The 24,318-nt window shown below is 47.5% G+C and overlaps 1 protein-coding gene across 7 annotated transcripts in view; it reads left to right on the plus strand.

Moving 5' to 3' along the window:
* Positions 1 to 23,949, plus strand: part of PTPRS (protein tyrosine phosphatase receptor type S) — a 322,165-nt gene extending 298,216 nt beyond the window's left edge. For all 7 annotated transcript variants that reach the window (XM_053372614.1, XM_053372613.1, XM_053372616.1 and 4 more), the window contains 9 exons: positions 96 to 215; positions 435 to 589; positions 2,462 to 2,747; positions 6,559 to 6,737; positions 8,904 to 9,030; positions 11,608 to 11,733; positions 14,656 to 14,810; positions 18,729 to 18,864; positions 20,079 to 23,949. In XM_053372614.1, coding sequence (XP_053228589.1) covers positions 96 to 215; positions 435 to 589; positions 2,462 to 2,747; positions 6,559 to 6,737; positions 8,904 to 9,030; positions 11,608 to 11,733; positions 14,656 to 14,810; positions 18,729 to 18,864; positions 20,079 to 20,147 — 1,353 coding nt within the window. In that variant the 3' untranslated portion in view covers positions 20,148 to 23,949. The remainder of the gene's footprint in view (positions 1 to 95; positions 216 to 434; positions 590 to 2,461; positions 2,748 to 6,558; positions 6,738 to 8,903; positions 9,031 to 11,607; positions 11,734 to 14,655; positions 14,811 to 18,728; positions 18,865 to 20,078) is intronic.
* The last annotated feature ends 369 nt before the right edge of the window (positions 23,950 to 24,318 follow it).

Genomic DNA, 24,318 nt, shown 5'->3' on the forward strand with positions numbered 1-24,318 from the left:
TCTCCTCCAGCACCAGAATTCAAAAGCATCAATTCTTCAGCGATCAGTCTTCTTTATGGTGATGATAATGATAATAATGTATTTTTTCCTTCCAGATAAAGTGTGACCAGTACTGGCCGGGCCGGGGCACCGACACATACGGAATGATTCAAGTCACCTTGCTGGATACCATTGAGCTGGCCACGTTCTGCGTCCGAACCTTCTCGCTTCACAAGGTAAGAGGTGCAGAAACCAGAACCCCCAGGCAACACAGAAAGCAAGGACTGGATTTCCTTCCCTGTTCCAAAATGCGGCTTGGCTTACTTGCGTCGAGACGCCTATGCCTTTTCAGAGGTTCGCTTTGCGCTGTGGGTTGCCCCGTCGCTCTGAGCGTTGGCTCAGCTTCAACTCATGCTGTCGTCTCTCTTCTCCCCTCCACCCCCAACCTATCGCAGAATGGCTCCAGCGAGAAACGGGAGGTTCGGCAGTTCCAGTTCACGGCCTGGCCAGATCATGGTGTCCCCGAGTACCCGACCCCATTTCTGGCCTTCCTCAGGAGAGTGAAAACCTGCAACCCGCCCGATGCAGGGCCCATTGTTGTGCACTGCAGGTGTGTATGTGTGTTGAATTGAACTTATACCCCACCTTTCCTCCCCCAATAGCCCAGGCAAGCAAACGTAGTTACACAATTTTCATTATTGTTCCTTGTTAAATTCATTGGGTGCTTTTCCGCCCCCCCAAGATCTCTCAAAGCAACACACAATGAATTGCCTGAGATCTTCGGATGAAGGGCAGTGTATCGATCTAATTAATAATAATAATAAGAGTAATTATATAAGAACAAACAAAAATGGCTTAAAATAGAAGACAAAGAAAACGCTAAAACACCGTTTTTAAAAGAGAGGATTAAAGCATTCCACCTGGTCAGGGTTTTTTTTGGGGGGGGACAAGGTATAAACCACCGTCAGACACGTTAAAACTTTTTAATAGTTTTAAAACATCTAAAAGCATTTTTCGGTTAAAAGTGTTCTTCCGTCCAGTGATCTCAGGGTTGCCGAGATCGGTATCCCTCTACCAAACAAATGCCTGAGCAAATGGGAATGTTTTTAAATCCCTCCTGAGTGTTAACAGTGATGGAGACTGGTGTACCCCACCAAGGGAGGGCATGCCACAACTAGGGAGCCACCACTAAAAAGGCCCTGTCACAGGTCAGGGCTAATTGGGCAACCCCCCAGTGGGGGGTATTTTTGCTAATTTGCTCGGAGTTAAATACCCACGATGCATCATTTTCATGTATAACACGCTGTATTTTAATTTATTTTCATGTATAACATGCTGTGAATTTCAGGTCCTTTCTCCATTGTTTTTCCCAGGCTGATAACTGTATGTTATACCCAAAGTCCCTTGCCCATTGTATCATAACCAGTTTAACTTCTTCATCTTTAGTAAAACATTCCAATAACAAATTATACATTTTGAAGAGTAATTTCATGTTATTCTCCCAACAATTCTTTCTCAAACCTTGATATTTCATTAAGAAATCCCTTTCTCTTATCTATTTTAAAAACATCGTTTAACTGGTGATACTGTAACCAATCCGTTAAAAGACCTCTTATATCAGGGGTCAGCAAACTTTTTCAGCAGGGGGCTGGTCCACTGTCCCTCAGACCTTGTGGGGGGACTATATTTTGGGGGGGGGATGAACAAATTCCTATGCCCCACAAATAACCCAGAGATGCATTTTAAATAAAAGGACACATTCTACTCATGTAAAAACACGCTGATTCATGGACCATCCGCAGGCCAGATTTAGAAGGCGATTGGGACATATCCAGCCCCTGGGCCTTAGTATGCCTAGGTAAAGGGACCCCTGACCATTAGGTCCAGTCGCGGCCGACTCTGGGGTTGCGGCGCTCATCTCGCTTTATTGGCCGAGGGAGCCGGCGTACAGCTTCCAGGTCACGTGGCCAGCATGACTAAGCCGCTTCTGGCAAACCAGAGTAGCGCACAGAAACACCGTTTACCTTCCCGCCAGAGTGGTACCTATTTATCTACTTGCACTTTGATGTGCTTTTGAACTGCTGGGTTGGCAGGAGCAGGGACCGAGCAACGGGAGCTCACCCCGTCACGGGGATTCGAACTGCCGACCTTCTGATCGGCAAGTCCTGCGCTCTGTGGTTTAACACACAGCACCACCTTCGTCCCTTAGTGTGCCTACCCATGTCTTATATCCTCAAGCTTTTTTCAATTCCAACTGATGCTCTTCTTCTACTTACCGTATTTTTTGCACCATAACACTCACTTTTTTCCTCCTAGAAAGTAAGGGGAAATGTCTGTGCGTGTTATGGAGGGAATGCCTACGGGTGGCATGCCTACGGATTTTCCTCCTCTAAAAACTACGTGCGTGTTATGGTCGGGTGCGTGTTATAGAGCGAAAAATACGGTATATGTTGCCCAACCTTCTGTGTCCGCCTTCTTTCAGCGCTGGGGTCGGCCGCACGGGCTGCTTCATCGTGATCGACGCCATGCTGGAGAGGATAAAACATGAGAAGACGGTGGACATTTACGGCCACGTCACTCTCATGAGGTCGCAGAGAAATTACATGGTGCAGACGGAGGACCAGTACAGTTTCATACATGACTCCTTGCTGGAAGCCGTCGCCTGCGGCAACACAGAAGTCCCCGCTCGCAATCTCTACACCTACATTCAGAAGCTGGCTCAGATCGAAGTTGGGGAACACGTCACTGGCATGGAGCTTGAATTCAAGGTAAGCTGCATCCAGCGTCCGGCCTCCATACCTAGGGGTTTCAAGTAAACATAAGGAAGAAGTTGACTGGGAGTGGCCGCCGGGACCACATAACACCGGTCCTGAGAGATCTGCATTGGCTCCCAGTACGTTTCCGAGCACAATTCAAAGTGTTGGTGCTGACCTTGAAAGCCCTAAACGGCCTCGGTCCAGTATACCTGAAGGAGCGTCTCCACCCCCATTGCCCAGCCCGGACACTGAGATCCAGCTCCGAGGGCCTTCTGGCGGTTCCCTCCCTGCGAGAAGTGAGATTACAGGGAACCAGGCAGAGGGCCTTCTCGGTGGTGGCGCCCACCCTGTGGAACACCCTCCCTTCAGATGTGAAGGAAATAAGCAGCTATCCTATCTTTAAAAGACATCTGAAGGCAGCCCTGTTCAGGGAAGGTTTTAATATTTAACGCTGTATTGTTTTTAATATTCGGTTGGAAGCCACCCAGAGTGGCTGGGGAAACTCAGCCAGATGGGCGGGGTATAAATAATAAATTATTATTATTATTATTATTATTATTATTATTATTATTATTATTATTATATAAGTTCCTGGTGCTAAGGAGCTGTCGGGCAGTGGGACAGACCCACCCCCCCTAGGAAAATGGCGGGCTCTGCTTGCTTGGGGGTTTTTAAGCAGAGGTCGGATGGGCGCAGGTCAGGGATGCTTGAGCAGAGATTCCTGGAGTCCTGCAATTCTTTTCCAGCCCTACGATTCTTAAGGTGTTGACGGGGCATAGAAAGTGTGGGAGCAATTTAGCAGGGGGAAAACAAGTATTGTTAAGAGTTTGGGGTTGTCCAGTCTGGACGGGGCCTTGGCAACAGGCTCCCATTTCAAGAAGGGTCAAGCACCAGTTAACAATGTTGGGTGCTGGGGTCTCAAATTTCAGCAGCACCCTGTGCAATGTCCAAATTCTGAGCCCCATCCCTGCACCTCTTGTTTTCCACTCTACATCATATTTGCGGCTTGCCCGAGGCTCCATGCGTAAGGCTACCAAGTAATAATAATAATAATTTTTTATTTGAACCCCACCCATCTAGCTGAGTTTCCCCAGCCACTCTGGGCGGCTTCCAACAAAGATTAAAAATACATTAAAATGTCACACATCAAAAACTTCCCTGAACAGGGCTGCCTTCAGATGTCTTCTAAATGTCAGGGAGTTGTTTATCTCTTTGACATCTGGTGGAAGGGCGTCCCACAGGGCGGGCGCCACCACCGAGAAGGCCCTCTGCCTGGTTCCCTGTAACTTGGCTGTAACTCACAGAGGCCAACCAGATGCCCCAATCATGCAAACCCCTCAAGCAGGATTCGAACACAAGATCCGTCTCCCCCTCCTGCGGTTTCCAGCAGCTGGCGTTCAGAAACATCGCTGTGGAGGCGCAGAGCAAAGCCATGGATAGGCCTGCCCTTCATGAGTTTGTCCGGTCCTGGTTTAAAGCCATCTCAGTTGACAGCCGACTCTGTCTCCAGTGGAAGGGAGTTCCACTGTCTAACTTTGCACTGTGTGAAGAAGGGCTTTTCTTTTTCTGTCCTGAGGTAGCCCCTGGAGCCTTGGCACTGCTTACTAAGCCACAGCTTGCACAATGTCATTCCTTCTTTTCTTTTTTTTTTGCAGTTTTATTTATTTTTTAACATTCTTATATTACATTGGTAAACATTGTCATATTACATTAGAGAGCTCATTATAATATATTTTCTAACGAGATTACGTACACCGAGATTATATACACACTTTATATACCTAAAAAGAAAGAAAAATAAAACAAAGAGAAAAAAACAAAGACAAAAGGTTTTTTCCCCAAAAAATCATATACGTACCAACACATTGGACTTCCTGTCTATCCCGTTGTATATTCCTTTTTTTACAAATGAATGTACTCGTATTATTGTATCTTTCTTTTACAATTTATCTAGTACATTCCTATAACAATATGTGCTCTTGTTCTTATTTCTCAACTCAGTCTCTCTCCAGCATCATTCAAATGCTAGCATAGATAACGAACCTTGACTGTATTTTTGAACGTACGTTTTATATCTATCCCATTTTCCCGTAACTTTTTGTTTTGAATTGCCTCTCAGGCTATTTGTCAGCTGTGCCATCTCAGCAAATTCTTGTAGTTTATATTGCCAGTCCGTTATTGTGGGGGCTTCATGTTCCTTCCACCCCTTTGCCACCAAAGTCTGAGCTGCATGCATTGCATATAAGAATATCTCCCTAAAGGCCTTCGGGATGTCCCTGCCAACGATGCTTAACAGAAATGCCTCTAGTCTTTTTAGAAAGGTTATTCCAAACTTTTTTTTTTAAAATTCCCGTAAATTAAACCCAAGAACACCTTGATCTTCCTAGAATGCCCACCACATTGTGATACAGTGGAACCTTGGGTTACATATGCTTCAGGTTACATACGCTTCAGGTTACAGACTCCGCTAACCCAGAAATAGTGCTTCAGGTTAAGAACTTTGCTTCAGGATGAGAACAGAAATCGTGCTCCGGCGGTGCGGTGGCAGCAGGAGGCCCCATTAGCTAAAGTGGTGCTTCAGGTTAAGAACAGTTAGAGGTTAAGTACAGACCTCCGGAATGAATTAAGTACTTAACCCGAGGTACCACTGTACATATCGCCATTACTCCCAACACACCTCCAACAAATACAGTATTTTTCGCTCTATAAGACGCACCTAGTTTTTGGAGGAGGAAAACAAGAAAAAAAATATTCTGAATCTCAGAAGCCAGAACAGCAAGAGGGATCGCTGCGCAGTGAAAGCAGAAATCCCTCTTGCTGTTCTGGCTTCTGGGATAGCTGCACAGCCTCCATTCGCTCCATAAGACGCACACACATTTCCCCTTACTTTTTAGGAGGGGAAAGTGAGTCTTATAGAGCAAAAAATACGGTATTTGCTGGCACAATGTCATTCCTGGGTGGTTAACTGTCAGAGCTGCCCGAGGTCCCAGCTCACAAAGGACCAACGCTCGTTGTTAAGTACGAAAGTCTTTATTGAAGTTCAGTTTCACTTTCACAGCCGCAGCGTGCAGCTCTACGTCTCAAACTCTAGACCGCTGAAGCTCCGTCTGAATCTCCTCCCCCCTGACACCAGTTTAAGACTCTAGCCCTGCTCCACCTCTTCCTTTGCTCTCTCCTCCTCTGGTTCCGCCTGTCCGTCGGGGTCTCGCCCTTCCTAGACTCTTCTGACGCTGAGTCCCCTGAGTCTTCCCCCTCCCTCCGGCGGGCTTTAGGACCTGGTTCCCAATCCGGGTCTCCTGCTGTCCCGCGCGCCTGTACATTCGAACTTGGCGCGCGCGCCCAGCCGGCAACCTTCCTCCTGACCGTTGCACTGCTGCTGTCACTACTCCCTCCTTCGGGGAGGCTAGCTGGAACTGACCTCCCCTCCGTTCCCCCACTCTCCGATGGAGGCGTGGTCAGCCCTGACTCATCTTCTCTCCCCGCTGGAGGAGAGGCTGGTCCTGACACATGTGACTCTTCCCCCCCACTACGCTTTGGTGGGGAAGCTGGTCCTGATCCCCCGCTGCTGCTTTGGGAGTCCCCGCTGGCCCCTTGTTTCTGGTGCGTCCCCCCTGGGACCCCCCTTGCCCTGACCATCGGCGCCCCCTTCTGGGAATCTTCTGATTCGCTGGAGAAGCTCATGGAATCTCTCGGGTCACTGTCATACTCCCCTACGCTGCCCTCGGATTCCTCCCCTTCGCTCTCCATTTCCTCTCTCCCTTGTGCTTCTGCTCCTGAACCCCTGACATTAACGCTTTTCCTTCTCTTTCTCTCACCACGCCAGAGACTCGCCAACTCCAAAGCCCACACCTCCCGATTCATCAGCGCCAACCTCCCGTGCAACAAGTTCAAGAACCGCCTTGTCAACATCATGCCATACGAGACCACGCGGGTCTGCCTGCAGCCTATCCGAGGGGTCGAGGGCTCCGACTACATCAACTCCAGCTTCATCGATGGGTACAGGTAAGACTCAGGCATCTCCTGAGCTGCAGAGCCTGCAAAGAGCCTTGCTGGATCCAGCCAGAGGGGCGACTTGGCCCACCCTCCCCGTTTTCCAACACAGGGTTAATGGGCCTCCCCCCTTCTTCCTTCAGAAATAGCTAAGGGGACAGAATACAATGCAGGAGGCTCGCTCTACCCCTAGCAACGCATCATTGTGTGATTATCATATACCTATGGCATGTGACAAAAGGACACAGGTGGCGCTGTGGGTTAAACCACAGAGCCTAGTATTTCCCAATCAGAAGGTCAGCGGTTCGAATCCCCGCGACGAGGTGAGCTCCCGTTGCTCGGTCCCTGCTCCTGCCAACCTAGCAGTTTGAAAGCACACCAGTGCAAGTAGATAAATAGGTACCGCTCCGGCGGGAAGGTAAACGGCGTTTCCGTGCGCTGCTCTGGTTCACCAGAAGCGGCTTAGTCCTGCTGGCCACATGACCCGGAAGCTGTACGCCGGCTCCCTTGGCCAGTAAAGCGAGATGAGCGCCACAACCCCAGAGTCGGCCACGACTGGACCTAATGGTCAGGGGTCCCTTTATGGCATGTGACATGTATATTATAGACGTACATACAATCACAATAAAAAACAACACAGAACCAGCCCTTTCCTTAAAAGCAGTCAGTTCCCTCAAAGTCTCTTGGAACAAGAAAGTATTCACCTGCTGGAGGAAGGACAGCAAGGAGGGAAGCCAGGCAGGATTCTTGAGGGAGGGAGTTCCAAAGTTGCCTGGGAGGAGCCACCACCAAGAAGGCCCTCTCCCACACCCTCCCCAAGCAGGCCTGTGAGGTTGGCGGGACCTTGAGATGGGCCTCTCCTGAAGATGTCAAAACCCGGGCAGGTTCATATGACGGAATACGGTCCCTCAGATGTAGGTCTTTCTTTTAAAAAAAAAAGTTTTTATTTATACTTTTCAAGTTTATACATTTCATTAGTTTTTCAATCAATTTAACATTTCACAATTTGACTTCCTTCCCCCCCTCTTTCTGCAGTTCCTTAAATTTATTATTTTTAATATCTTCTGCATATCCAAATTCATTTAACTTTCTCATTTAATTATCTGCTGTAAATATATACTCTTGTGAAACTGCAGGTTATTTCAATAACGCTGCTAGTGTTTTTATCTGTTTACAATTTTATCTGTCAATATTCAATAAACCGTTAACATTATTTTATAAAAAATGTTTGTTACCTTGATTTCTTATTCTTCCGGTCAGTTCCGCCATTTCTGCATATTCCACAAGTTTTTGTATCCGTTCTTCCTTTGCTGGGACCTCTGCTTCTTTCCATTTTGGGGCAAGTAGCATTCTTGCTGCTGTAGTAGCATACAGGAATAAATTTCTATGCAATTTAGGTAGTTCTGTCCCTATAATTAACAAAAGAAAAGCTGGTATACCCCATAGAGGACCTTAAGGTCCATGAATAATCATAGTTTAGAGGTCCCTGGCCCTAAGGAAGTCAGATTATCCTCCACCAGGGCCAGGGCCTTCTCAGTGATGGCTCCGACCTGGTGGAATGCTCTGTCCCATGAGACCAGGGCCCTGCAGGATTTAACCTCCTTCCGCAGGGCCTGTAAGACAGAGCTATTCCACCTGGCTTTCAATTTGAATTTAGCCTGATTTTTTATTCCCCTTCCTTCCCTCCCCCTCCCCTTTTTATGAAGATTACCCACTCTGGGATCCCACAGCTCATTCTCCCCTGGTCTCCTCGCTGGCCGAAACAGGACTAATTTAGCCAGCTAGCCCTGGTGATCACCTAATGTTTATTGGGTGGATTTCCCCCTAAATTGATTTTAGAACTTTGAATTTATTGTCATTCACGCTTTTATACTGTATTTTATGCTGTTTTTTGTTGTATCACAATTAAGTGTTTTAAATTTGTTGTTAGCCGCCCTCTTTTCTGAACCGGGAAGGGCGGGGTATAAATAAAAATTTATTTATGTTATTGTTCATTTATATTCTGGGGTTGTTGTTTTTTTAATAGAAGTTATTTTGAACATCCTTTTCAATTCATTGCACATCATTTCCCAGCAAGCTTTAACCTTACTTACAAGACCGCCACATACGATAAAAAGTCCTGCATGCAGAAGCCCACGTGTGTTTTTAATGACGGTTGGCCTTCTCTCTCCCTGGCAGGCAACAGAGGGCCTACATCGCCACGCAAGGTCCGCTGGCGGAGACCACAGAAGACTTTTGGCGGATGCTGTGGGAGAACAATTCCACCATTGTCGTGATGCTGACCAAACTACGAGAGATGGGGCGGGTAAGTCAAAGGAGGTGGGGTGGTGGCGGCGGAAAGGAGGTGAGAGAATCTCCCCCGTCATGCGCTGGGAGTCCGTAGCTTGAAGCTCCTATCTGCACTGGACATTTAAAGCACGTTGCAGTTAGATAGATGATTGAGATAGATAGATGATAGATAGATAGACAGATAGATAGATAGATAGATAGATAGATGATAGATAGATAGATGATAGATGATAGATAGATGATAGATAGATAGATAGATGATAGATAGATAGATGATAGATATAGATAGATAGATAGATAGATAGATAGATAGATAGATAGATAGATAGATAGATGATAGATGATGATAGATAGATAGATAGATAGATAGATAGATGATAGATAGATAGATAGATAGATAGATAGATGATAGATAGATAGATAGATAGATGATAGATAGATAGATGATAGATAGATAGATAGATAGATAGATAGATAGATAGATAGATGATAGATAGATAGATAGATGATAGATGATGATAGATAGATGATAGATAGATAGTTAGATAGATAGATAGATGATAGATAGATAGATAGATAGATAGATGATAGATAGATAGATAGATAGATGATAGATAGATAGATAGATAGATAGTTAGATAGATAGATAGATGATAGATAGATAGATAGATAGATAATTTATTATGGTGGGAGACCAGCTTATAAAACACACTTGGGGGTACAATCCCAAAAGGAAAATGAACATTTAAAACAATGTACAACAATAAATTGGGGCGCAGGTGGCGCTGTGGGTTAAACCACAGGGCCTAGGACTTGCTGATCAGAAGGTCGGCGGTTCGAATCCCCGCGATGGGGTGAGCTCCCGTTGCTCGGTCCCTGCTCCTGCCCACCTAGCAGTTCGAAAGCACCTCAAAGTGCAAGTAGATAAATAGGTACCGCTCCAGCGGGAAGGTAAACGGCGTTTCCGTGTGCTGCTCTGGTTCGCCAGAAGTGGCTTAGTCATCCTGGCCACATGACCTGGAAGCGAGATGAGCACTGCAACCCCAGAGTCGTCCATGACTGGACCTTTACCTTTACAACTATAAGTTTACAATTTATAAATGCGATAGGCGTATAGGCACTGAAAACTTTAAGATAAGCTATTGCATTGGTGGTTCAGTGGTAGAATTCTCGCCTGCCACTGCGCAGTTCTTTCCCTAAAGAATCGTGGGAAAGGGGGCAAGCAGAAACAGAGGAAAGGGACATTGGCGATGTTCACCATCCGATAGAAGTTCCGGAAGAGGTGGAGGGAAGGAGCGGGCAGGGAATTGCTTCCAAAATATTTCTGGGTCTTAAGAGCAGGGTCAGTGACCTTGTTTTCCCAAAGCAGGAACAACTCTCTGCCCTCCAATAAAATCTCCAGCTTGGCATCTTCCGAAACAGACCCAGCCTGTTTTTCCTAATTGCACTATGTTTAGCTCCCGGAGGTTGCGTGGGGAATGCAAATTGGGGTTTGTATTTTTAGGTCAAGCAGGATAGATTGCAGAAGCCAGGTGGGCCTTCCTTCGTAGCTGTGCTATTAAATTGTTGTGATCGCTGCTACAGCCTTTGCCGGGAGGTCCAAGGGGTGGCCTTGCAGCAACATATAAAATAGAGCAGTCGAAACAAATTGCGATCACAGCTAAGGTGTCCATCCTAAAAGGGGCAGAGCTCTGGGGTCCAAGACCCTTTGCCGTTTGTGTAGCAGGGGGTCCCTGTCTCCAGCATTCTACAGCTGCTGAATCAGCAAGAAAGGGGCGTCTGGGGGCCTCCTCGCCCTTTGTACTGAGGGAAAGGAGGGGAATCGGCCGCCAAGGACAGGCTCCTTGGGTCATTCTGGAGAACAGCAAGGAGTTGTCCTCTGAAGTCCGGAGTTAAGCCATTTAGGAACGCCGAAAAGACAAGGTTCCTTCCGTTTCAAGAGAAGGGCGTGCCAAGTTTTGTTACCTACGCTGGAACACCAAGGAAAGCACTCTTTAAAATTAGGATTATTGGAGGATTCCAAATCAACCGTGCAGAGGAAATAGATCAAGCTGAAAGGCAGATATCCCCTGATCGTCGCAATGCTAATTGTTGTTATTTAGTACCGTATTTTTTGCTCTATAAGACTCACTTTTTCTCTCCTAAAAAGTAAGGGGAAATGTGTGCGCGTCTTATGGAGTGAATGCAGGCTGCGCTGCTATCCCAGAAGCCAGAACAGCAAGAGGAATTGCTGCTTTCACTGCACAGCGATCCCTCTTGCTGTTCTGGCTTCTGAGATTCAGAATATTTTTTTTCTTGTTTTCCTCCTCCAAAAACTAGGTGCGTCTTGTGGTCTGGTGCGTCTTATAGAGCGGAAAATGTGGTGCTTATAAGATTATGTATAAGCTTAGAAGGCTGTGTGATCTTAGGAGGGGCGTGGTCACGAGGGGGCGTGGCTCGATGACTGTTGTGAAAGGACCATGCCCACCTGACTTTGCCGCTAAATGGCTGCTCTTGAGTGTCCACAAAAGGCCAAGGTGAAGGGGTCTGTCTCTAGCATATGGCGAAAGCTGAGCTATGAAGAGGATGTGATTCCTTCTCTTTGGGCCAACAGGAAAAGTGCCACCAATACTGGCCAGCTGAGAGGTCTGCCCGGTACCAGTACTTTGTGGTCGACCCCATGGCGGAATACAACATGCCTCAATATATCCTCCGGGAGTTCAAGGTCACCGATGCCAGGGTGAGTCCACACTCCGCGTTATTGGTGCTCAGCACGCCAAGGAAGGCCATTGGTCAGTTTGGGGCCATATTGTCGCCAAATTCTACTCACTGTTGACCCAGAGCAGATTCCAGCATACAGTTAGCAGAGTAAAAACTTAACACGTTGCGGGATTCCACCCAAAATAGACCAGAGGCAATTGCATTTCATGCAGCAGAGCTATACTAAAGGCATATGAGCAAAGTGGCCACAAATCCAATACATTCAGGATTGGCCTTGTCCATAAGAAATCCAGTTGCAGCAGACTTAACCTAAACTTTGTTGTTGTTGTTTAGTTGTTTAGTCGTGTCCGCCTCTTCGTGACCCCCTGGACCAGAGCACGCCAGGCACTCCTGTCTTCCACTGCCTCCCGCAGTTTGGTCAAACTCATGCTGGTAGCTTCGAGAACACTGTCCCACCATCTCGTCCTCTGTCGTCCCCTTCTCCTTTTGCCCTCCATCTTTCCCAGCATCAGGGTCTTTTCCAGGGAGTCTTCTCTTCTCATGAGGTGGCCAAAGTATTGGAGCCTCAGCTTCAGGATCTGTCCTTCCAGTGAGCACTCAGGGCTGATTTCCTTCCGAATGGAGGGGTTTGACCTTCTTGCAGTCCATGGGACTCTCAAGAGTCTCCTCCAGCACCATAATTCAAAAGCATCCATTCTTCAACGATCAGCCTTCTTTATGGTCCAGCTCTCACTTCCATACATCACTACTGGGAAAACCAGAGCTTTAACTATACGGACCTTTGTTGGCAAGGTGATGTCTCTGCTTTTTAAGATGCTGTCTAGGTTTGTCATTGCTTTTCTCCCAAGAAGCAGGCGTCTTTTAATTTCGTGGCTGCTGTCACCATCTGCAGTGATCATGGAGCCCAAGAAAGTAAAATCTCTCCCTGCCTCCATTTCTCCCCCTTCTATTTGCCAGGAGGTGATGGGACCAGTGGCCATGATCTTCGTTTTTTTGATGTTGAGCTTAGGTTTTAGCAGTGAGTCCGTAAGTGACTGTGGAGGCCAAGGCTGGATCTACACACATATTTAAAAAACGTTCTGAAAGCGCTATTTTAAAAGCCTTTTTAAAAATACATTTGTACTTGGTTGAGTCGAACGTTTTGGCTCCTGAACGCCGCAAACCCGGAAGTGAGTGTTCCGGTTTGCAAACTATTTTTGGAGGCCCAATGTCTAATGGGGCTTCTGCGGCTTCCGATTGGCTGCAGGAGCTTCCTGCGGCCAATCAGAAGCTGCGCTTTGGTTTCCGAACATTTTGGAAGCCAAATGGACTTCCTGAATGGATTCCATTCAACTTCCATGGTACCACTGCACATTGAATTTTCCATAAGGCTCATCATCGCCATGTAGTGTCACACGTTGTATATTGCACTTAAAACACACTTAAAGTGTTTTATTTGCAGCTGAGTCCCGATCCTGGATCCACATAGGTTTCCGGGCAGGAGTTGATCACAGTGAGGGTTTGCCAAATGTTTGGGACTCAGGTATTTCTCCCTGCCTAGAGATGCTGAGGATTGAAACGGATACCTTCTGCATGCCTGGCAGATGTTCTTAACGCCCGAGATTTGGTCCTCCCTCAACTTTGTCTGTTTTCTCTTGAAACAATGCAGCTCTCTTGCTAACCTCTCTCGCTTGCTCTCTCCCTCGCTGGCTGTTCTGATGATGTTGTTTTTCTTCCTGTCGGCTTATTGCAATTTTTCTCCACCACGATGCAAGGCCCCCCGCAATTCGTACTGCGTGAGCTCTGGCGATGGAGCCGCTGCTGCGTTTCCTCCTAGCAGCCGCCTGTTTCCCACTGTGTAATTTCTTTCAACTCATTTCAAAAGATTATTATGTTTTGGGATGCGCGCACACACCGTCGCCAGTTGTACAGAAAGTGTCTGATTGGAAATGGTTTCCTGTTGTTCGTGTGTGTGGCTGTTTAAGCGCACACAGAAACATACAGGGCGACCTGCCCTTGCTACAAAAAGGAGCTTGGGATGGCTGGCGTACATAAAGAGATGGAGGGAACTCAATTCGCTTCGCATTTAAATGTGAATTTGCCCAGGTCACACTTTTCAAAACGATGTGCGGGCCCAACAAATGATTTGAAATTTGCACTTCTCCAAATGTTGCCATGCAGTTCTTCGTGTGCAAAAATGCAAAAGGAAACAAAAAAATAACAACGCCCTGATGTCAAGCGTGCATGAAAATGCATATAACAGTCAAAACTTTATTGCATTAGGGGAAGTGGCATCTCAAAAAATGTGCATGTGTTTATGTTAGAAGGCTGGTGGAGAGTCAGTGTGGTGTAGTGGTTAAGAGCAGTAGTCTCGTAATCTGGGGAACCGGGTTCGCTTCCCGCTCCTCTACATGCAGCTGCTGGGTGACCTTGGGCCAGTCACACTTCTCTGAAGTTTCTCAGCCCCACTCACCTCACAGAGTGTCTGTTGTGGGGGAGGAAGGGAAAGGAGAATGTGAGCCGCTTTGAGACTCCTTAAAGGGAGTGAAAGGCAGGATATCAAATCCAAACTCTTCTTCTTCTTCTTCTTCATGCGGACTTTTTAAGGGAGGGCCAAAAATCTGAGCCAAGTGGAAGGGAAGGAGCCTTGTACGCTGCCCCTTGCCCCTGAGAAGGAGGGAGAGTGGGATGAAAAAGCAATACAGTTAAATTAAAATCTTTTATTCATCCTTCACAGGCAGGGCCAGCTTGGCTGCGGAGGAAACGCCAGCCAGCTGGGGGCTTGAAAGAACCCAAATCAAATTTGCTCAAGTCTACAGCCATCGCTCAGCTCTCAAAAATCTCGCTTTCCCGCTTGCAGGATTCAATTTCATTCCCTTGCATTCCCCCCGCCCAGCCTAACAGAGAGGTGTTGTGTTTTTTCCTCCCTCTCCCCTTCTCCACCCCCCCTTCTCCACCCCAGGATGGCCAGTCACGGACCGTGCGCCAGTTCCAGTTCACGGACTGGCCAGAGCAAGGCGTGCCAAAGTCCGGCGAAGGCTTCATTGATTTCATCGGGCAGGTGCATAAAACCAAGGAGCAGTTTGGCCAAGACGGGCCCATCTCCGTCCACTGCAGGTAAGCCCCTTCGCAGGCAGCAGTTGAGGAGCAATCCTGGCACCAGCAACACAAACTCTGCGGAAGGAAATAATCCAGCTCAAAGCCGCCGTTTGCAAATTCTCCCCCTGCTTAATTTGCACCTTGGAATGGAAAGCTTAAGCCTCTGTGGATGGGCTGTCTCCTGATTGGATGGGAAGCCGGAGTTTCCCGCCTCCCTAAATCCTTGGCATTAGCACAGGACTTAGCCCAAAAATGCATCTTTTGACTTTTTATTGTGTACCCTTTTTCTCCCTCTCTTCCTCTTAATTTAAGGGTTGTGGCGGTTATTCAAGGCCAGCTTCCAATTGTGCCAAGTGGTTTCTGAACTTTTTGGGGGGCCACCACCCACTAGGTCCCGCAGACTCTTCCCCCTCACTACCCCTATGAAAAGCATTATTCGGAATAGCAGTTTGCAAGGAAGCCGCAGGGGAAAGTGATAGCACAGTGAACTCCCAAACTGTAACAATTAATTGCATGTTTATTCAAAATCCAGTTTGAACTAATTAGTTTAATGCATTCAGCAAAACTGATGGGGCATGGTGCAGTCTGATAGTCATATATAAAAATCCCCTCTCAATTGAATGTTGAACGATTCAGAACAGATAAAGTCTTCCTTCCCACAGCACATACACTAGTGGCCAGAATTGTGGAACCTTTTGGGAAAAGTGCATTTCCGACGTTTGATGGCACATAACACCCGATTGGCTCTCTAAACAGCCATGCTCACTGGCTGCATTCAAATGAACAAAAACTGCGTATCAACCTAAGCAAGTTGTGCTTCCTTTTTTTCTGGTCATTTGGCTATAACCTTTGATAGAACACAGATAATTGAACAAACTTTGTTGCGTTACATTCTTCATTAAATCATCTTTCCATTGATAAATACTTTTATGGTGTCACATTCCCCCCCCCCCTGAAGAAAGTGGAGTTATGAGGCATCAAACCTCAGGTGTTTTGAGGAGTATATGGGAAAACACTGCTCTAAAAAGAATATGTTGATATGCATGGATTAAGTATGTAAAGTACAAGCAAGAAAAATAATTAGAAATGGCTGTAGGAGGCGTGTTATCCAAAGAATGCAATGATAGTATTTAAATTTGAGCTAAAGGAAGTCAAGTCATGGTGGAGGGAAGTCTTCTATCTTTTTTCTGGAAAGTACAGCTAGTGGGCCTTCCTTCTCATATTTATTTATTTCATAAAAGTTATATACCACTCGATTTTAGGGGACGATGACTCTCAAACCAGTTTGCAAAGACAAAAAACAAAAAAGATAAAACAATGAAACGGTCACTTTAAAAATTGCAGCCATGATTTAGAAAGTAAAAGCCACAGTAAAGTAAAGGTAAAGGGACCCCGACCGTTGGGTCCAGTTGTGGCCGACTCTGGGGTTGCGGCGCTCATCTCGCTTTATTGGCCAAGGGAGCCAGCGTACAGCTTCCGGGTCATTTGGCCAGCATGACTAAGCCGCTTCTGGCAAACCACAGCAGCACACAGAAATGCCGTTTACCTTCCCGCCAGAGCGGTACCTATTTATCTACTTGCTCTTTGACGTGCTTTTGAACTGCTAGGTTGGCAGGAGCAGGGACCGAGCAACGGGAGCTCACCCCATCGCGGGGATTTGAACCGCCAGCCTTCTGATCGGCAAGTCCTAGGCTCTGTGGTTTAACCCACAGCGCCACCCGTGTCCCAAAAGCCACAGTAGGCTAGAGTAAAACTCATGCAAGCTTTCCGAAGGTTTGTCTAGATAAAAAGGTTGCCATCCTGAGCTGTCAGGATGAACACCTAAACTTGGGCCGGGAGCAAATGGGTAGCCGGTGCAGATCCTGCAATCAGGGTGTTATACACTGCTGGTTATTCGCTCCCACAAGCAGTCTAATTGCCACTTCCTGCACTGGCTGCAGGCTCCAGACCAGCCCCACATAGAGTGCATTGCAGTGCCCCCAAGAGGCCCCTAAACAGCAGTGACTGATGGCCACAACTTTCCCATCTACTCTGCCTTAACGGCCGGATGCTGCTGGCTTTATTACGGACTCCAGGGTTGGTGTCTCAAAACATGCGATGGCCAAACAAAGGAGTAGCTCTCCCTAAGTGTGGCAAACAGAGACCCCTTTCTCTCTCTCCCCCCCCCCCCCCGCCCTCCCTGTCCAATTTATGCCCACGGAAGCACCGGTCCTCCTCTGAATTAATATTTTGCTCCCTACCCCGCCAAACTCCTTCAAGAGCACCAAATCCCCTGGGCAGTGGCTTGTTGTTAATCTGCGATTAAAGCCTTAGTTGATTAATCGCACCACTGGAGAGATTAAAGGCTCCCCGTCCAAGCCCTTGGCTAGCTGGCTTTCAGACTTAGCATCGCAGTTGCTAAGTCGTCGTGCGAAATATATATTGTCTGTGTGAGCCAGCACCTACCTCCCTCTCCAACCCCCCCCCCACCTCGTTCTCCCGCCTGCCTCTTGAGCTGCATCTCAAGGAAGCGAGCGAGACCAGCCAAGCGACTAGGAGGACAGCAAAGTTGACAAGCTATTCACTCTCAAGCGCCGACTTGGTCCTGAGAGAGAAGTCTGTGTCAGTCGTCTCGGGTGCGGAGAGAGACATGTGCGGCAGAAATTCACCAGCTTGTCAGTTTCGTCTCTTGCAATCCGGTTTTGGTTTTTTATTTTTGCACAGGCAACAGTGGTAATAGCTTTTTCCTTTTTTGGCGTTTGTTTGTTTTAAACATATACACAGCTCCTGCTATCCAAATGTTGGTTATGCGAAGATTCACTTATCCAAACACGAGTCTGTGTAGCGTGCCCAAGCCTCGCTCTACACACCAAAAGGTTCAGATATCCAAACAGGCAGATCTGCATGTAGAGCTGTCAGGAAATAAGCAGCCTTAAGCAAGACTTGCTTGTTTGCTTTTTTCTGGTGCGCAGCAGACATTTCGCCAGAAAACGGAGAGGGAAGGAGGGGAAAGAGACTAAACAAATCAGACAGCATTTCCTCCCACCTTCCTTCTTGGCGCTTGTTGGTTTTTGAATGTCTGCTGTAGATTTTCAGTTTCATTATTCTGTACGGGACAGTGACAATAAAGATTATCGTATTGTAGTAGTAATAATAATAATAATTTATTATTTATACCCTGCCCATCTGGCTGAGTTTCCCCAGCCACTCTGAGCAGCTTCCAATCAAGTGTTAAAAACAATACAGCATTAAATATTAAAAACTTCCCTAAACTGGGCTGCCTTCAGATGTCTTTTAAAGAGAAGATAGCTGCTTATTTCCTTCACATCTGAAGGGAGGGTGTTCCACAGGGCAGGCGCCACCACCGAGAAGGTCCTCTGCCTGGTTCCATGTCACTTGGCTTCTCAGACGGAGGGAACCGCCAGAAGGCCCTCGGTGCTGGACCTCAGTGTCCGGGCTGGATAATGGGGGTGGAGACGCTCCTTCAGGTATACAGGACTGAAGACATTTAGGGCTTTAAAGGTCAGCACCAACGCCCGCCTGTCCCCCGAAAACAGTACTTCTGTCTTGTCAGGATTCAAGCTCAATCTGTTAGCCGCCATCCATCCTCCAACCGCCTCCAGGCACTCACACAGGACCTTCACCGCCTTCACTCGTATCGTACTTGTCCATCTAACAACTGTTTGGATCTGTCATGACGATATCCAAATATAACTACTGTATCTGTGAAATCTCATTCATTTAACTTAAATGACTTCGGAGGCTGGTGGATCACTGCCAGTTTTTGATATTGGATTGTAGATCACACCCTACTCAAAGTCGGACGTGCCTGCTTTAAAAGATGGGGGGTCAGGAGGGAGCTGATTTTGGGGGGGTCACACGCTCCCGTTTCTTCGCAGGGAGGTTTCCGAGCGTCGCGTCCAAATTCCACGATGTTTCCCTTTCTCCTCTTTGCAGTGCCGGCGTGGGCAGGACCGGCGTCTTCATCACCCTCAGCATCGTCCTGGAGAGAATGCGCTACGAGGGCGTGGTGGACATCTTCCAGACAGTGAAGATGCTTCGGACACAGAGGCCTGCCATGGTGCAAACGGAGGTAAACATGACAGCAAGGAGAAAGGCTGTGTTTTCCTCCCTGCCGGCTCGACTCAGGGAGCAGGACCCTCTCCGACGTTTGCAGGGCCGCGGGGGCCAGAGGCAGCCTTCCTGCCACCTCTGGAGCGGCAGAGTTTGGGCAGGGATCCCCTTCAGCAGCTGTGCAGTCGCAACAGGAAGGATGGCTGTGCGGCAGAGTGGCCAAAGCCGGCAGCCGACTGCTCTTCCTGCTCCGAAGTAGTAAGGGATGATGCGGTTGGGTTAGTGGTTAGAGCAGTGTTTCTCAAACTCCGGTCGCCAGCTGTGTTTAGACTACAGTTCCCATCATCCCTGACCACTGGTCCTGAGAGCTAGGGATGATGGGAGTTGTAGTCCAAAAACAGCTGGAGACCCAAGTTTGAGAAACACCGATGAAGCTCGTTGGGTGACCTGGGGCCAGTCAGCCTGACCTTGCAGGGCTGTTGTGGATTAAATGAGGTGGGGGACAGCCACGGATATGCCCCTTTGAGCTAAGTGCAATCAATCAATATAAGTTTCCCTGCATTGCTCTAGCGCAACATCACGTTGCAGCATGGGCAGAAATAAAAATTCATAGCAATAATCAGCATTCACTGTACTTATTTTTCACTTTTTTGGCAGAAGGGAAGGCTGGTTATTCGTAACAATAATTATAAAAACCTGGACTTCATTCATTCTTCACTCCCCAGGGAGTTTCGTCTGGCGCTTTCATTATATCTTTAGGCGCCAGGCAAAAATGTTCTTCTTCAACCAGGCCTTGGGCTGATTGATTCATATTCTACAGGCTTCTAAATGTGTTTGTGGGAAGGGGGGGTGCTCTTGCTGTGTTGCTTTTGTTTTAACTATCTATTTGAGAGTTCATCTTGTGTTTTTATCCACCCTGAGATCTTAAGACGAAGGGCGGCGGGTATATCAATAAAATAAAAACAGATACAGTGGTACCTCTGGTTGCGAACGGATCCGTTCCGGAGTCCTGCTCGCAACATGAAAAGAGCGCAATCCGCAGCAGCACATCTGCGCACGCGTGGGTTGCGATTCACCGCTTCTGCGCATGCGCATGACGTCATTTTGCGCTTCTGCGCATGCGCGAGTGGCGAAACCCGGAAGTAACCCTTTCCGGGACTTCCTGAAAGAACGTAACATGAAGAGGATGTAATGTGAGGTATGATGACCTGCCCTTTCCTTATTTCCTTCCAGGATGAATATCAGTTCTGTTACCAAGCAGCGCTGGAATACCTGGGCAGTTTTGATCACTATGCAACATAAAACAAAACAAAACGCCAACTCTGAAACAGAAAAAAACACAAAAACAAAGCCATCCGTTGCACGGACTCTGACCACTTGCAGTCCTGGAAGGTCTTTTCGAGCCAGAGAGGTGAACTTTGACCTTTTTCTATTAGGAAAAAAAGAAAAAAAAAGAAAATCGCAGACTGAATTCCGAAGGAAGCTGCCGCCTGTGCCCACTCAGCCCCTGCCCCGGTTTTGGATGCTACAGTGAGGGGGGGGGCAATCAGCTAGTGAAGCGGCCAGCACTTCCGCCCCCCCCCAAGCAAACCCTGCACCTCTGGGGCTGCCGCCAGCTCCCTCTCTCTCCTGCCCTGAGGTGGCTCCGATGGAGGGTGTGTCCCCCCCTTTCCCCATTTTCTCTTTCAAAGTGGTGACCTTGTCGTTCTTACCTCATGTGGTGTTTGCGGCGTGGGGGAGCGGTGCCGGGCGGACCCCAAGAGCTTCGGCGGGATTTTTGAAACAAACAAACGTCCGAGAGAGAGAGCCCCCGCACACACACCAAACGGAAGAACGAACCAGGCGGGGGCCGGCGAGGAACGACAAGCATGGCCCCTGGCACACTCGCGTTTTAAGAGTTCGGTTTGCATACTAATCTAGTTGGTGAGTTTTAGAGGAAGCCACTCGCAGGGTTGTTGGGTCGTTGTTGTTGTTTTGCAGACAGGAACAGAGAGAAAAAGGGTTTGGGACAGAAAGCAAGAACCTTCCAGCCTTGAGCACCAACTGAGCCAATCTTTCACCCAGCAAGCATTCTATTTTATTTTGGAGGGGATCGCAAACTCTGATTTCAATGGTGGATATATGTTTTGCCAACCTGCAGAAAGGTGGGGGTGTGCGCAGTGCTTTTTCTGGGGGTACACAAGGGGTACACTGTACCAGCACCCCTTTTTTTCTCAGAGAAAAGCACTGGGTGCAAGATTCCTCAAACACACACGGTCCTGTATCGCTCACCTTTCGAAAACTCGGAACATTCCACATCCTTATGATTCCACGGTTTTTTATGTCGAAATAAAAACTGCAATAAGGAGCTATCAGGGACCCAAAACGTCTCTCCATCGGGAAAACACTCTCCCTTCCTCCTCCCCCTCCACAAACACCCTTTTTCACTTGGCCCCCTTCCCCACACAAAATTAACCCCGCATCCGCTTGGTTTCATTTCATCTCCCTCACAGCCTTTTACTCTCACGGGTGGAGGTTATGAAACACCTTTTTAAAAATTAAAAAAAAAAGGCCACATGATTCCATTAGCACATCAAAAGCTGACCTTTTTTTCCCTTCCTTTTCCTTTTGCAAAACCATGTGTGTGTTTTTTTGTGTGGGGGTGTCTTTTGTGCCCTTCCCCGCCCCTTCCACCATATGCCAAAGAGAAAAATGGAGAGTTTTTTCAGAGGCCCCTGGAACAGGATGGATCTTTTGAAAAAAGGGGAGGATTTTTTGTTGTTGTCAAGGCTGAGGGGACCATCAACAGAGGAAAAGATCATCTCCCATTTGCAGCCCACAGCCAGGACCCAGGACTTATGGAAATTTGGGGGGGGGGCTGGAGAGAACCTTGCAAGTGGCTCTCTTTAAAGAGACGTTCATGTATCTCTAGCAAGTGGCATTCATATTTTTTTTTTATTTTGCGTCTCTCTCTCTCTTTTTAAAATAGTGTATTTTTTTTTCCTTTTTAAAAAAAACATGTAAAAAAAATTACAGGAGAATATCAGTCAACGAATTTACACGAAAAAAAGCAAAAAAAAAAAAGCAAATTACTTATTTGTTCATATTATGTTCAAAGACAGTCTATTTTTTCACTGTAGAAACGTTATGTGTAATGGCTGTGTGAGATAAGATGGGGCAGGGGGGGAATGACGTATGATTATAATTGCTACTTTTACATCTTGCGGGTTTTTTTACCATTTTGAAAAGAAATGAAGAAGAAGAAGAAAGGTTTAACTTGCTCACATACAAACAAACCTTCGCCGTTTTTCTTTTCTTTTTTAAAAAAGAATTACGCTTCTTGTTGTTGTTAGCTGTTTATTATTTTCTTCCTTTTCCAAGGGACTTGGCCAATAAGGGGCGTGAGGGATGAGGAGGGGGCACAGACAGGATCCATCGCTTTAATTTTTTTTTGGGGGGGTAGCCTTCCCCGCTCCGGCAGCCTGCATTTTGTATGCCTGACCCATGGCAAAACGGAACATTTTAAACGAGGCGACCGTCCACCACCAGGACACATGAATCCAGAGAACTATACGTGGGAGTTTGCCCACTTCTCAAGGCATGGACAGCGGTAGCAAACACCCTGCTTTTAGCCAGCACGGTAGGACACGGGTGGCGCTGTGGGTTAAACCACAGAGCCTAAGACTTGCTGATCAGAAGGTCGGCGGTTCGAATCCCCGCAACGGGGTGAGCTCCCATTGCTCGGTCCCTGCTCCTGCCAACCTAGCAGTTCGAAAGCACATCAAAGTGCAAGTAGATAACTAGGTACCACTCCAGCGGGAAGGTAAATGGTGTTTCCATGCGCTGCTCTGGTTCACCAGAAGCGACTTAGACATGCTGGCCACATGACCCGGAAGCTGTACGCCGGCTCCCTCGGCCAATAAAGCGAGATGAGCGCCTCAACCCCAGAGTCGGTCACGACTGGACCTAATGGTCAGGGGTCCCCTTTACCTTTTAAAAGGGGTTGTACAAAATCGAAAACAAAAAACAAGGTGTTTGCTGATCGCCATTAACTGCTTGGAGGGCTGCATTCAGCAGGGGAGGGGTGTCATAGGAAGAGCTTTCCGCTGCAAAATGGGACAGTTTATTGGATGTGCTGAATGTCGGTTCGAAACCCTGCTCAGCCTTAACAGAGACATACTGGGTGGCACTGGGCCAGTATTTCTCTTTTTCTTTTTCTTTCTCTCTCTCTCTCTCTGCCTAAGCTACCTCGCGGGGTTGTTCTGAGGCTGAAATGCTGCCCTCCCCCCCCCCGGCCCCTCCAGAACTTCGTAGGCTGTAAAACAATGGGCTTTGCTACTTCCCACATGTTCTCTGGATTAAGGCAGCAAGACCTTTTGGATAGCGGTAAAAAACAAACAAACCCATCTTTTTCTCCCCAAACCCTGCAGCAATATTTTCTTTTCCTACGGTACCGAGCGAAGAAGGCAAGGCGTACCAAAGGGTATAGCTTAACCCACCACACACCCTAAACCAGGCTTCCTCAACCTCGGCCCTCCAGATGTTTTGGGACTACAATTCCCAGCATCCCTGACCGCTGGTCCTGCTAGCTAGGGATCATGGGAGTTGTAGGACAAAAACTTCTGGAGGGCTGAGGTTGAGGAAGCCTGTCCTGAACATCTTGGGTTCTTTTTACACCACTCCTCAGTTTTGCAATTTTGCAGCTGGGTTAAACCCGCCCCCACCCCCGGGCAATGGTGGGGCTGAGGACAGGATGACCCAGCAGTAACTTACTGGCTTGATAATAATGATAAAAGGGGGGGGGGTCTTTGAGATTTCCCTTCCCCACAATATTGCCTAACATTTCCTTAAGGACATATATATTGGTAGATGTTTGGGAGGAAGTGGAGAAGTTGGAGGGGGGCAACTGGGTGTGCCAACCTTTTATTTTTTATTCCCCCCACCCCACCCCCATTTTTTAAAAAATAAAAAAAATTCTTTTCCTCCCTTCCTTTGTATGAAAGCAAGACCCTGTTGCTATCACACTGTTATTTCGAAATGAAACAGTTTAAAGTGGTCTCCATGCCACTGTTTATGTAGATATATATATTGACTTTGTATTAAAGGAAGATTGTCTGAAAAAAACCTGAAGAATTGTTTGAAAGTGGGGGGGGGGGGTTCATGGGCGGGGGGAGGCAAGAGGGGTCTGATTGGGGCAACCATTTTTATTTCTTTCCAGGGAGATTTTACAACATCACGGCAAACGGTGGAATAGAATGAGAACCTCTGGGGTTCCTTCTTCCTCCACAGGTCTATGAAGTCTTGTAGGGACGTGGGTGGTGCTGCGGTCTAAACTACTGAGCCTCTTGGGCTTGCTGATCAGAAGGTCAGCAGTTCGAATCCCCGCGGCGGGGTGAGCTACCACCACTCTGTCCCAGCTCCTGCCAACCTAGCAGTTTGATAGCATGCCAGTGCAAGTAGATAAATAGGTACCGCTGTGGCAGTAAGATAAATG

This window comes from Podarcis raffonei, chromosome 18, assembly GCF_027172205.1.
Source record: "Podarcis raffonei isolate rPodRaf1 chromosome 18, rPodRaf1.pri, whole genome shotgun sequence".
NCBI lineage: Eukaryota > Metazoa > Chordata > Lepidosauria > Squamata > Lacertidae > Podarcis > Podarcis raffonei.